This window comes from Meleagris gallopavo, chromosome 12 (assembly GCF_000146605.3).
Source record: "Meleagris gallopavo isolate NT-WF06-2002-E0010 breed Aviagen turkey brand Nicholas breeding stock chromosome 12, Turkey_5.1, whole genome shotgun sequence".
NCBI lineage: Eukaryota > Metazoa > Chordata > Aves > Galliformes > Phasianidae > Meleagris > Meleagris gallopavo.
In genome coordinates this window covers 2,316,152-2,328,909 of record NC_015022.2, presented here as the reverse complement: position 1 = coordinate 2,328,909, position 12,758 = coordinate 2,316,152, and the positions used below count along the sequence as shown (strand labels likewise).

Here is a 12,758-nt window from a genome sequence, read left to right as displayed (position 1 = left end):
GGCTCAGCAGGCGTCTGTGCGAGGGATCTCCTCCGTTTGAAAGCTCTTCCCGCTGATTTACACGACGTGCGGGCTTTCCATGGGCACGTAAGGCGCTTTTCCTTTCAGAGGTGGGATACAGAGCGTCTCTGCTCCTTGCCGCAGACTGTGCTCGTGGTCAAAGGGACTTCAGCCCAGGCTGTGTAATGGCAGCAAGGCAGGACCAGACCTGGTCTTCAGGTTGCCGTTCCCTTTTTGCTAGAGCTAAAAGTGTGTAGAAATAAAATCCTGTCTTGGAGAAGGGAAATGGAGTGTGTGACCTCATAAGTGTCTCTGCAGCTGTATTCCCTGATTCAGCTCTAACTGAAGATCTGGGAATTTTGCTATGTATTTCCGTGAGCACTCCCCAATGTTATGCCCTGCAAATCCCCCAGAACTGCGTTCTGGGCACAGATGTGTTGTGTTTTCTCACTGAGATATTTCCTCCTTTTCTTTGAGTGTCTTATCCTTTTGTTGTTCTTTTCCTTTTTTTTGGCATGAAAGAAAAGTAGAAAGATGCTGTGACACGTTGGTGTTGGTATTGAAAGCATTATTTGTATTTGTACTGTGTGTCAGTGTACAGCAGTGTGATGATTTCACTAGCTCAGCCCTAAGGCACCTATGGAGATCCAAGCAGGTAATGTGATGGTTCCCCTGATGCTTGGAGGGCTGCGTGTACAAAGAAATCAGTGTGTGTTCCCGGTGTCACATTGATAAAGCAAAGAGCCCCAGTCCTGAGCACGTAACAGGGGGAGAGAAGGTGAACCCTGGCAGATTTGAAGTACAACACCACAGAAAATCACAAAAGCTAAATTTTTATGAGGGTTTATTTAGAAAAACCATGATGGTGGAGAGTCACTGTTACATAGTGTGGCAATTCCCTTTCCCTTGAGTAATATGCACCACACTGTGCGCATGCAGTAACTTATGGTCCCGCAGAAACATCTCATCTAGAGCTTAACATGAACACTGCACTGCCCTTAGCGCACACCACCACTCACGTACGTGTTGGGGGACACACAAAGTTGAGCTTTTCCATGAAAAAAAATTGTATAAAAAACACAGGCCAAACTGAAGCTGTCAACTCAAAAAGCAATGTGCAAAGAAGACAAAGATACTCCTGAAGGTTTGCTTAAGATAAAGGTCCTCCTCTGTTCTTGTCCCCTGCTCAGTGCTGTTGGGAAGTGTGGCTTTAATAGGGACTTGTCCCATCCTGACCCCTTCATGTTACTTGCAGAGATTTCCACCAAATAAATCACCCTATAAGTGAGCTATAAATGCAAAATTCTCCCTTCAAGCATCACCACCGTGCTGTCACTGTACTGAAAGGATCCTTACACTGTTGCAGTGTTTGATATGTGATACTCAGGGCCAGATGATGAAAAGCCCTTGTGCAGAGCACTTAGAAGAGGCAGGACGGATGTCTCTGATCCCTCACAGACAGGAGCAGGGCTGGCAGAGGCTGCCTGGAGCAAAGGGCCAGGCTGCTGGGTTCCCCCCATATGCCAAAGGAACCAGAGCCTGGGTCTCTGCCACAGGGTGCTCAGCTTTTGAGGCTGAGGGTGATACCCAGTGTCTGAGCACCCCTCCTCCTGGAGAACATGTGCTGGTGCAAAAGACATGGGATGTGAAGGGCAGGAGGTGGCCCTGGGCCTTCCCAAACTGTTCCCTGGCCCACGATGTGAGCTGAACACAGCTGTGGGGCACTGAGGCCACATGTGCAGCTCTGCATAAAGCAATGTGGAACGGCATGCTGCAGGCACTGGGGCAGCCATGCCAGCCATCCTTATGGAACGCTGCATGCACCCACCAACACTGAAATGGCAGATAAGAAGAGAAATGGATTGCACTTGTTTCCCTTGAATACACATGCATGTACCATCCTTACTAACAAAAATGTTAAAAAAAATTAAATACGTTTAAAAAATGACAGTTGGGATTCTCCTCATTGGAACAAAAGAAGAAAATAGGGGTAGCATGATTCTGATCACTGAGGTTGGTCAGCAGTCATCTTCTGCCTTTAGGAATGTGGGTTCTCTCTTTCTCAATGCTGCAAAGCCCAGCATCTGTTCCAGGTAGTTTTTAAGGACTGTCTATTTAAGACCCTGCAGAGTTACAACTGTGTTACAGAACTTGCTATTTTCTAAAGGAATATCAAAGTTTTTCTACAGTAAATCCAGGGAAGATCTCAGCGAGACTCCTCTGTGTTGTTTTCACTTCTAAAGAAAGGTTCCAGCAGATATGGTATGGACTGGGAGCTCACTGGAGAAGTCAACTGCAGGTACTTTGCATCCCAGCTTGGCATCACACTTAAGTGGGATTTGAGTGAATGCTATTCAGTTGAGACCCCCCTATGAAGACAAGCATCCAACAGGAGAGGCTGCTGTGGGCCTACTCACGTTCATGAAGAAGGCACAGAGAGCACTGTGCCCGTCAGCCTGCACTCCTGCTCTGCTCAGCCAAACCCACTCCAGGGCCGTGCCCCATCAGAGCTTGGGGGCTGTCACCATGTGATAGAAGCAGCACTGTGTCCCTGATGTCCCGAGGGAGCACTTGAAGCAGAAGTTGGTGTGCCCCAGTGTGCTTCTGAAGCTTTCCACAAAGCTGAGTAGCACACCTGCCTGGAGCTTCCCAGGCTGCTGATGGACAGCCACAGTGAGCATGGCTGTTTGCCAGAGCCAGCTGGTGGCTGTGACAAAACAGTGGTACAGAGTAGCTTTGGACTGCAGGATGCACAATACAAACATCAGACTAATGTAATGCTGTTGCACGCTGGGTTTAGCTGCTCTTCACAAGCACTTTCCCCTGTTTAAGAGTTTGTCTGGCATCTGAGTGAAGGCCACTTGTGCCTACCTTCAGTCTTCTGTCCTTACTTGGCCAAGCACTCAGGTGAGTACCCGAGTGCCTCGTGCCAACCCAACTCAAGTCCGTGCATGTGAGTTCTGCAGTTGGTCCAAATACTCTCTTGTTGTTTTTCCTGGAAGCATAGCCACTGCTCAAGATTAACTACTTAATTAGCCTTCATCAAAAAGGTCCTGAGAACGTTGCTACAATACTAACAAATATATATATATAAATACCAGAACATAGGGCTCAAGGCAAAACAAATGCTTGCTTAGATTAATAGCTGTAAACTGTGTATTCTACGAGCAAATAAAAACTTGTTGGCATAGGAAATAAGCCTACCATTCAATGTACATAGGATTGGCAGCACTAAACTTACTTTACTCTCTGGAATGAGGACAACAAGTACCAGTGTAACACTGCAACACGTCCCACCGAACCCAAGCTCATGTAAACAGGTGTGCTTTCACAATGCTTACACATCCAGGCATGACCCTGCACTTGGAGCCAGGCAGGCAGAGCCCTGCAGAAGGGCTGCTCCTGCACAGCCCCAGGGCCTGCTGCAGGACAGGGTGAGATCCTGCAACACTGCACTGCCATTCTAGCTCTACGTTGCAGGACCCAGCTCAGCAGAATGATACACACCATAAGGATTATTTGCAGTGTAAGGCATTGCAGGACTTGGTCCTAAGCTTTCTATTTTCAGCAGAGAACCCCTTATCCATACACAAGTTCATACTTCAGCAAATCCAAAAGTGCCTAAAATAAGGGTCAATGTCACTACACATTATGCCCAGTAACACACTTAAGATGCTGCTTATTGGCTTCAGATATTGTGAAACTTTTTCATTAAACTCAAACCAACTATGAATCTTCCTCATGAAAATTAAATTAACCGTGGAAGTTAAAAATGATCAGGCTGCGTTTTCAAGGTTAAGAGGAGACGTTAACAGAAAGGAGCAGCTCCCATTGCAATGGTTTTCCAACGCCTTCCCTCCCTCCCCATGAACACTCTGGGATTGCAGTGCTGGAGGGCTCCAGTTCTGCTGTGCATCCGCTGTGTGTGGCTACTGCCGCTCTCCTTCCACGCGCTTCTTGCGAACTGGGACAGCAGGACAAGAAAAGAGCAGTCAGTGAGAACCAGAGCACTTTTCTCAGCGACACACTCCCTTCCCGTGACGTGAGTGGGAAGGAGGGAGCTTCTAACAAATACTCAGCACTGTTATGTTCATAAATACCATAACTGACGTTTCTAGTTGCAGGGATCTCTGTTGTAGATAAACAACAATCATAAGGTTTGAGAAAATAAACTGAAGTACTGATATCAGTGAGTAACGGCAACCAGGAAAACATACCCGACCTTACAGCTTCTGTTTAAAGTTTCTGTTGAAACTTCATGTGCTATGATGACATCAGCCATTAATGTTAACCAGCATCAATTAACTCAGAACAGAGTAGGTTGAGATTGCCAGTAAGCAGAGCAAAGAGTGATGAGCTTGGTGTTATGGGCAGGATTCAGGTAACAAGGAGACACATGTGAATTTTTACGGCGCTTGAGATGCATTATGGCTGTACAGAGCTGGTCTCATGGGGCCTCATCTGCTGCTACATATCCCAGTAAAAATGCAGTGAATATTCTCTGACTTGGCCAGGTAAGGATGTTCTTCTGTTCGTGTGATACAAGGTGGTGTTACACTGAACTGTCGTGTCCTGCTCCTGATATTAAATTGCTGGACTAGACAACAAAGGCAGTAAAACTGGATGAATGGGCACCTTTCACTACAGAAAGTCAATAATAATATATAACTGCAAAAATCCCATTACTTTGCTATCAGGAGGTTTATTTCACAGTGTTTTCCTGGCAAACACTGTATTAGTCCAAGGCCGTCGGTGTATAATCAATCATTTGTCTCCTAGTGTTTTGTTGCAGTTATTTCATTTTTTGAAAATATTCTGCCCCACTAAATCTTGAAGAAAGCCACACAATGTAAAACCTGGAAAATGAAGATTAGCTTCAAGATACATGCCGAACGGCAGTTGTTAAATAACAGGGAAAGTTTCTAAGGAAACTAATAGTTTCAGGAACAAGAGTGTATTCTGAGGATGGTTAAGTACTGCTAAAAATAATACGAGGCAGGAAAGAAGTAGGTTCTAGTTCAATTTTTATCTTAGCTCTTTAAGAGAGAAACCCAACCAAATGCATAGTGGTTTGACACCACACTTTGTGTTATTAATCAGTTCCACCTTGTAGAGCTTATTTTTATTTTATTTCCTTTTACTCTAAACTGTTCCTGCCTAGCCATCTCCTCCCTGCTCTGTTTAAGCAGATCATCTCACTCAGGTAAAACTTGCAAAGCCCTCTTATCCTTTCCTGTCACAGGCCACATGAGCAGTAAATTTTAGTGCTCCCTCAGTTGGCTGGGTTTGCTCTGCTATGGCAAGGTGAGGACTCCTGTGGTCCCTGAGCAAGCAGTGGGGCTGGCTGTCTTTACTCACTGGCCAGAAGAGCCGATGGGACAGCTGGAGATCCAGGGCACTGCATGGAAAAGGGTTACTCCCCTTTCCAGCACAACTGGGAGAATCACAATAAGACCTTAGGTGTTCTGTGCTCTAGAGCCTGGGGAGTTGCACATCACCCCTTGCATACAGACTGGATGTTGTGAAGTTAATATTCAATCTTATGTACAGACTGGAAGAGTGTAAAGGCCAGGGCTTGGCTCACCTGGACGGATGAGGAATGGATGGAGAAGCATCTTACCCAGGTCGTTGTTTTTAGTGATAGCCGCTGCTACCCTGGTTCGTGGGCCTTGCTTTGTGAACTGGTATCCAAACTTGAGGATCTTGGAGTTCTCCTCCAGCATCTTGGCAATCTCCATCTCCACAGCTGTCCCCAGCTGCTGCCTCTGTTGGTGACATGGTGAAATGTCCCCAAAAGAAAAAAAACTATTTGTTCTCAAAACACAGAAAATTAGAGCTTATATTTCAGTACTGTGTCAAACTACAAAGAGAATCCCTACCCTGGAGACATAGCTCTGGATTTTATGTTTCCTTTTTCCTAGTTTTATTTGGACATTTTCCATGGTGTGGTTGCATGGGACATGAGCTGCAGAACAGCTCCAGAGGCTGCCTTGGCTTTGCCAGGGCCCTCTGGGAATCTGCACAGAAGAGAAACAGAAGGGGACTGCAGTTCAATGCTCTTTCTTTACCTGGTTGTCAATTTTAATCTCTGTCAGGGATTCATTCTCCTTCAGCGCATCAATCAGTGCCAAAATACCCGTCCCAGTGATGAAATTGGACTCTACATTCAGACTCTTCAGTGTTTTGTTCACTTTCAACATATCTGCAAATGCCTGAGGGGTTAGAAAGAGAGAACAGATCAAGTTCTTGAAAGCTTCAGGAAATAACAGCAAATCTGTAAAAACATGGCTTAGTATCTACAAAGAAATAAAATACAGATAGGCTCAAAAGAGAATGGAGGTAAATCAGAATAGATTATGCTTCTGTTACGCATAGTAGCAGGGAAATTCTGCTAGGTAAAATCAAAGCTCTGTCCTAAAGCACATACAGACCTACTTTAACACTGTATTTTATTTTCCAAACAGTGTTGTAACTTACAATAGCTACAGGGTCATTGCTTCGAGTAGCAGCAAGGCTGAATGTCTTCACATGTACGTTGCTTTCCAAGGCTTTTGCAAATTCTTTTAGTGTTGGAATAGGGATATTCTACATTAAGAAGATAAATCGAGTAGTTAGGAAAGCCAGTCACATCAGTAGACACTGGTTCTATTTATCATCAAACTGATGGATTAATAGCCACAGACTGTGTGCTTCAAACCATCTCAGTGCCCATAAGAGCATCTGAGGCGGGACCACTTGTGCTTGGGGTGCTCAGCAGCCATGTGGAGCTCTGTGCTGGCACACTGTGTCAGCACTGCCTGTATCTGGGTCAGGCCAGGGCCAGCACGTGACTGATCTGAGCTACTTTCCCATTTTGCTGCTGGTAGTTCAGAGTCTCTGCATCCCAGCTCCTCCCCATTTCCATAGTGGGCTAATTGAATTAGGGCAGTGATGATTATGTAGTGCCCAGGAGATGTCTTGCTTTATGAGCTCTAAAGAAAGGCAGCCAGAGGGAGTCACCCTGTGGGCTTTCAATTGGCTTCTATTTCAATATCAGACACTGATGACCTGGGAGCCTTTAGAACTCTTCCCTTTGCTGCCCTTTCCTGTGTGTGCTGCTTTCACTGCACAGTACAGAGAGTAAAAATATAAAGATAAAAGGGTGCTGGAAATATTTGAATAAACCCATCTGTGAGGATTTATACGAAACCATGGCATCTACCTTTATGTTGTTCAGATTAACTTCTACGAGAGTAGGATCATTTGCTTTTATCCTTTGTAAACTTGCTTCCACATTGGTTGGATTAGGTGGCTCCTCAAAAATAGGCTTCACCTTTTCACCTTTGACCACATCTGCAAAAGAAGACCGCATCAAATGCTGGCATCAGGACCAGGCACGGTGGGTGAGCCTGACTCTTCAGTTGTTGCTTAGGACAGCTGTGCTCAGGACGAGGTCAGCATGAACCACAGAGCTCAGAGGCAGGAGCATTAGCTCCGTGTCCTTGCCATGTCCCTGGCAGCTTCCTGCACCAGAAGCACATCACCCGTAGCAGCTGGGAGGTATCATCACGGGCAACTTCCTCCCTCATGTATATACAATTAGTTTGAGCCAAAGCAGCTTTTAAGACTATTGCATAGGATGCAATATACAGCAAGGGCTGCTTTGCTCTTTGTCTGACATCCATAAGGAAGGAGTGCTCAGAACATACCCACTGCATTAGTGAGCAAACCTCCACATCTACAGATAGACTGTGCTAACAGAACAGCCTGGGATCAGGAGGCCCCTCCAGTTCCTTCTCTGCTCTGATGCTATCTGCTTTGCTAGAAATTCAATCAGCTCTTGTAAAATTGCAACATCTGCACTTTTTGAGTAATAAAACTAACAAAACATGAAAAGCAAGTCTGTCTGCTAGCACTAAGATTTATGGAGTCATTGAGTACTCATGCTCCAAAGAGATACAATTTTGACTATAGCCCTATATATCCTTAGAAATGCATAAAAGTCATAGCTTAGAACTCAATTAGTACTTCTAATTCCAAGACATACAGTTGTGAGGATTAAACTGTAAGCCTTTACCACCGAAGCCACTAGAAGAAACAAAGGAGTATGTTTTGGACCACGTGTATTTAAACCCTTTCACTCTGTCACAGTGAGTTATTTAGAAGAGTTGTGCTCAAGCCTCTGTGCACTATGCATTTCTGTTCATTGCAAAGTTCATCCCACATCATGGGCCAAAACAAAACCAAATACACTTTAGAACTTAACAGAGATGAATTCATTCACAAACTTGCAGCTGATTTTCATTCCATTCCCCTTTATATCATTTTTACTCATTTACCAATTCCCTGAGAGACCACGCATGTGCCTGAAGAACACTCCAGCCTTCCTAAAGATCAGGAAGTTGAAAACTGCTGGTAGAGAATTTGCTGGACTTTGGGTTCAACGATGGAAAGCAAAGAAAAACCAGCAAAGTGAGTTTGCACTCAGAGCAATGCCATGCCAAGCTAGTACCTGGGCAGGGACTCACCCCCCTCCGCAGTTGGGGTTACTCTGTTACTCAGCCTAGAGTTAGCAGTATTCTTCCTTGTCATGTTGTTTCTCATGAGTTTTAGTTTGTTTCTTCAGTCACCGTGCAGTTTCACCATGCTGACAGGCAACTTCTGAGCTGTGTCTCCCTCTTGCATTGAACCAGTTCAGCTGGCCAAGGAAAGGCATTGCTTTTGGACCAAAGAATAAAGCGATGTGACAGGGCAATTTTCTGGCTGGTAAGTCTGTACTTGGAGCATAGTTTAGCTGACTCACATAGCTGACATTGTGACTCCGAGCGACAAAAATAATTTGAAATCTATGTGGATTACTAATGTATGCAGTTGCCTGCTAAGAGATAGATGGCAGCTTGCACAGGGCCCCACTTAGGAGAGAGAGGGCCTTAATCCTGAGAAAAATGAAGTGACACAGCATTCTGCCTGCTTTCCTACCTCCTCTTCGGTAATAAAGGATGGAAATGAAAGTCCTTGGTAAGGACAGCTGTGGTTCTCCTGGCCTTGCAAGAAGAACGTGCTTTTTTGAGTACCGCTTCCATGGCAAAGGGCATTCCAAATTTTGTCTCAAACAGCAAAGTTACCTTACTTGGCGTCCCAGAGCTCGATGAGCACTGGATGGAGGCACAGCAGCTCCTGAGCCTGTGAAGAGATTTGAACCTGGGGTTCAAATGTAACTCTCACCTCTGAGATTTGATATACCACAGGTCTGCTTTATTTAGTATAAATGCTTCTGGGTTTCTTGGATGACTGTGCTTCCCATGTACCTAAGGATCCACATAACAGACATATAGCCCACAAAGAAATGTTTGCTTACTTCTCATGCTTCCTTTTCCATCTTTACTGCGGGCTCCTCCTTCATCAAATTTTGGATTATTTACCATGTTGTGCACTCCAAGAACAGCTATAAACATGTAAACATCAGCAACAGGATACAGTGTTAATGACAGGAACAGAGATTGCAGAAAAACATATGCTACAAATTCTACTTTAGTTCCCCAAACAAAGAGTTTATAAAATTTTAGCTCTGAGTTGAGCTTGCTGCAGCAGGCACTCAGGGAAGTGCCAGCTGGAAGGCACTGCCAGGGGTCACCTTGTCCAGCATCCCTCCCTTGCAGGAGTGCTGCCAGCATTAACCAGGTCAGCCGTGGCTTTGTCTAGCTGGGTCCTGAAAGCATCCAGGGATGGAAATCCCACAGTCTCTTTGGGTAGCTTGCTGCAATGCTACCCTCCTAATGATTTCATTTCTTTTTCTGTAACATACAACCCAAACCCCTTACTGCTCCTTGTTGTGCTGTTTGGTACATTGGAGATGGTTTTAACTTCACATGTGGTTAGGTTAATAAATGGGTATTCATCTTGGGGTTCTTATAGAAGCACATAGATGCTAACATGCTTAGGAAGAATAAAAATTTATTCAGCACTTTAAAATAAATAGGCTGAAAGCTACTGTGAGAAACGAGAACTAAACTCCATCAAAGATATAAAGTTATGTTTTGTGCAAATGAACTTCCACAGTGTCAGAGAATAAATTATGCTTTTTCCTTCTCCCTTAGATTATCTACTCAGACTTTATGCTATTCATGTCAATTTTTACTTTTATCATCACATTTTCCCTATGAGAGAAACTCTTTGTTCTGTAAGCAGTGATATTTGCTGTTACAGACTCCATTCAAAACTCTCAGCAGTAGGTGTGCTGCTGCTTTTTGTTAGACTTTGATACCTACAAACTCAGTCACGAATGGTTGGATGCTGACCAGAGCTGAGCAACACTTGGAACTCCATTCCATAAACTTCAGGCTCTGTGAGAAGTGCCAGCTGCACCACAGCCCTACGATTCCTGTGATACACCACATGTCAGTCGGAGCCAAGTCTAATGCATCCCAAAATGTGCGGTGTAGCCAAGGATTACAGAAGATAATGGTGAGATCGTGTCCTTTGATGGGACAACAGAACAGTTATACGAAGTTTGGGTTTAACATTGATCCAACACAGATTCAGATGAATGGAAACCACTGAAATATTTCATTTAGATTTTCTTAATTAAAAACAGAAAAATGCCAATGGAGCTGAAACTCTCCCATCAAAGTTTTTACACGGATTAGAGCCATGAAGCATTGGCCATGCATCTCAGCACACAGTAACATCAGGGATCTCTAACAAAGCACATGCCCCAGCCTGCAGTCTCCCACTTGTTGATCCTTCCCTTCCCCAGATCTCATTAGCTGCTTCATCTCCTCTGCTTGCCTGCCCCACATCAATTAGAGATAGGTGAAAGGTCTGCAGCAGCTCTCGGGTCATGCTCAAAGTGCCCATGGGCACGGCGTGGCCTCAGGCTGGCCAGCTGTCCCTGCAGTGAGACAGCAGCAGCTGGGGAGAATCCTGACCCCGGTGCCAGGTCCAGGCAGAGAGCTGGATGTGTCAGGGAACCATGCCCATGTACCATCTAACCTGCAAGGTCATAGAGCTCCGTGTCTGAAGCGCTGGCCAGGGCTTCTTCAAGCTCCGGATCCAGGGTCACCTTCTCTTCTGTACGAGTTTCTATGGGTTTTTCTTTAGGGATAAATATTTTTCCTAGGAGAAGAAAAAAGCCAGAGTGACTAATGGATTATTGTAACAACTCATCTGCATCCTGGCACTGGAGGGAGTAGGTCTGTGACAATGGAACTGCTTGGAAAAGTCTCAAGTGCAAGTTTTCCTGTTTCTTACTTGATGCTATCCTCAACACCCGGATCTTAATAAGAGTCTAAAAATAAACAGTGAAGACTTCTGCTCTGTGTTGGTGATTGTTACTATGGAAGCGAATTTCCTAAAATAAATCCCCAGGAGCAGTGACAGCTGGGATTTTTCTGAAGTTTCTGTGGGCTTATATTAGGCAGAATCAGGTCTACACAAAAAACTTGCAGAAATTTCATCCTAGTATTTAAGTGAGGCACCAGAGGCAACTAAAACCATCCTATTGAAAATAACTTTCAGTTTACAAATGCCATACAAAAACCTTAAAGCTCTGCAAACCTGATCCTTTCACACATTCAGTTCAGTTCCCTGCCTTTCCATCAGTATTTTCCCTCCGTCTCCTGATAATTGTTCACTTAAACAGCCTTTTCCTGATAACTTGTGCAGGCTGAACTAAACCTCGTGTTCCCAAGGCTTGTTTGTTCCCTGCCTGTTTCCCATGCTCCACCCCTCCTTGTGCCCAGCTGGTATGCTGGTGTTAACAGGTGGTTCCATGGGACATCGCCTGAAGACCATCAGCCCTTCTGCTGAAATGAAAAGACTGCAGGAGAAATCCAGAAACAACACAGGAAGGCAAACTTACTCCCTTAGGCTGTTATTGTAGCCAATAGCAATAATGTGATGCTGGAGCAGAGCAAGATCCCTAAAATTAAAGTTCCAATGGAATGAAGCTGGGATGAGTTTTGGATGTAGGAGGATTTGGCCCGCTGTCAACTTCAAGCTGCCTTATTTCTGCAGCATGGTCTTGGTGATATTATTTTGTTACCCTTAATAAATGCAGTTCTGCTATTTTGTGTTCAGCTACAGACTTTCTGCCCCCGTTTTTTTTCAACGCTGGCATCCTCGTGTTTTTTTTTTCCCATTATCATAGAATCGTGGAATCACCATGGTTGGAAAAGACTTCCAAGACCATCTAGTTCAACCATCCACCTACCACCAATATTTCCCCACTAAACCACATCCCTCAGTACAACAGCTAAATGTTTCTTGAATACCTCCACAGTGACTCCACCACCTCCCTGAGCAGCCAGTTCCATCACCTGACCACTCTTTCAGAATGGTCCAAAGCATCACTTCTGTGTAGATAATACCCAACGCATTTATCTCTTTCATACAAGCTTTTCTACGACAATTTCTGTACTGTCAACTTCCATGAAAGAGGTCACTGAACAGGCTCATAAAAAAATAAAAATAAAAATGGAATTTTCTGAAGCAGACAAGATTTACTGACGCAGAATTTGACTCATTTATTCTAAAGATATTTGCACCAAGACTAAATAACTTCAGAGCACGAAACTGGACAGAAGGTTATGCAGAAAGCCAAAGTAGTATCATATGATGATTCATTTTTTTCATGTGATATTTTAAGCAAGCCATTTTTTAACAAGAAGATAAAATCCTCTGTGGGCCAAGGGTAGGGATCATTTTCACTTCCAGCCTGCACTCAATGGTGAATCACAGACAGCCGTCCCAGCAGCAGCAATGAGAAGACAAGTGGCAGA

At 44.5% G+C, this 12,758-nt stretch overlaps 1 protein-coding gene across 4 annotated transcripts in view; it reads right to left on the bottom strand.

The window, feature by feature from the left end:
* Positions 1–827: 827 nt before the first annotated feature.
* LOC100549019 (tropomodulin-2) overlaps positions 828–12,758 on the bottom strand; it is a 30,751-nt gene continuing 18,820 nt past the window's right edge. For all 4 annotated transcript variants that reach the window (XM_010717242.3, XM_010717243.3, XM_010717244.3 and 1 more), the window contains exons 4-10: positions 10,972–11,094; positions 9,338–9,424; positions 7,202–7,332; positions 6,478–6,585; positions 6,069–6,212; positions 5,621–5,765; positions 828–3,964 (exon numbers count right to left, since the gene is read on the bottom strand). In XM_010717242.3, coding sequence (XP_010715544.1) covers positions 3,930–3,964; positions 5,621–5,765; positions 6,069–6,212; positions 6,478–6,585; positions 7,202–7,332; positions 9,338–9,424; positions 10,972–11,094 — 773 coding nt within the window. In that variant the 3' untranslated portion in view covers positions 828–3,929. The remainder of the gene's footprint in view (positions 3,965–5,620; positions 5,766–6,068; positions 6,213–6,477; positions 6,586–7,201; positions 7,333–9,337; positions 9,425–10,971; positions 11,095–12,758) is intronic.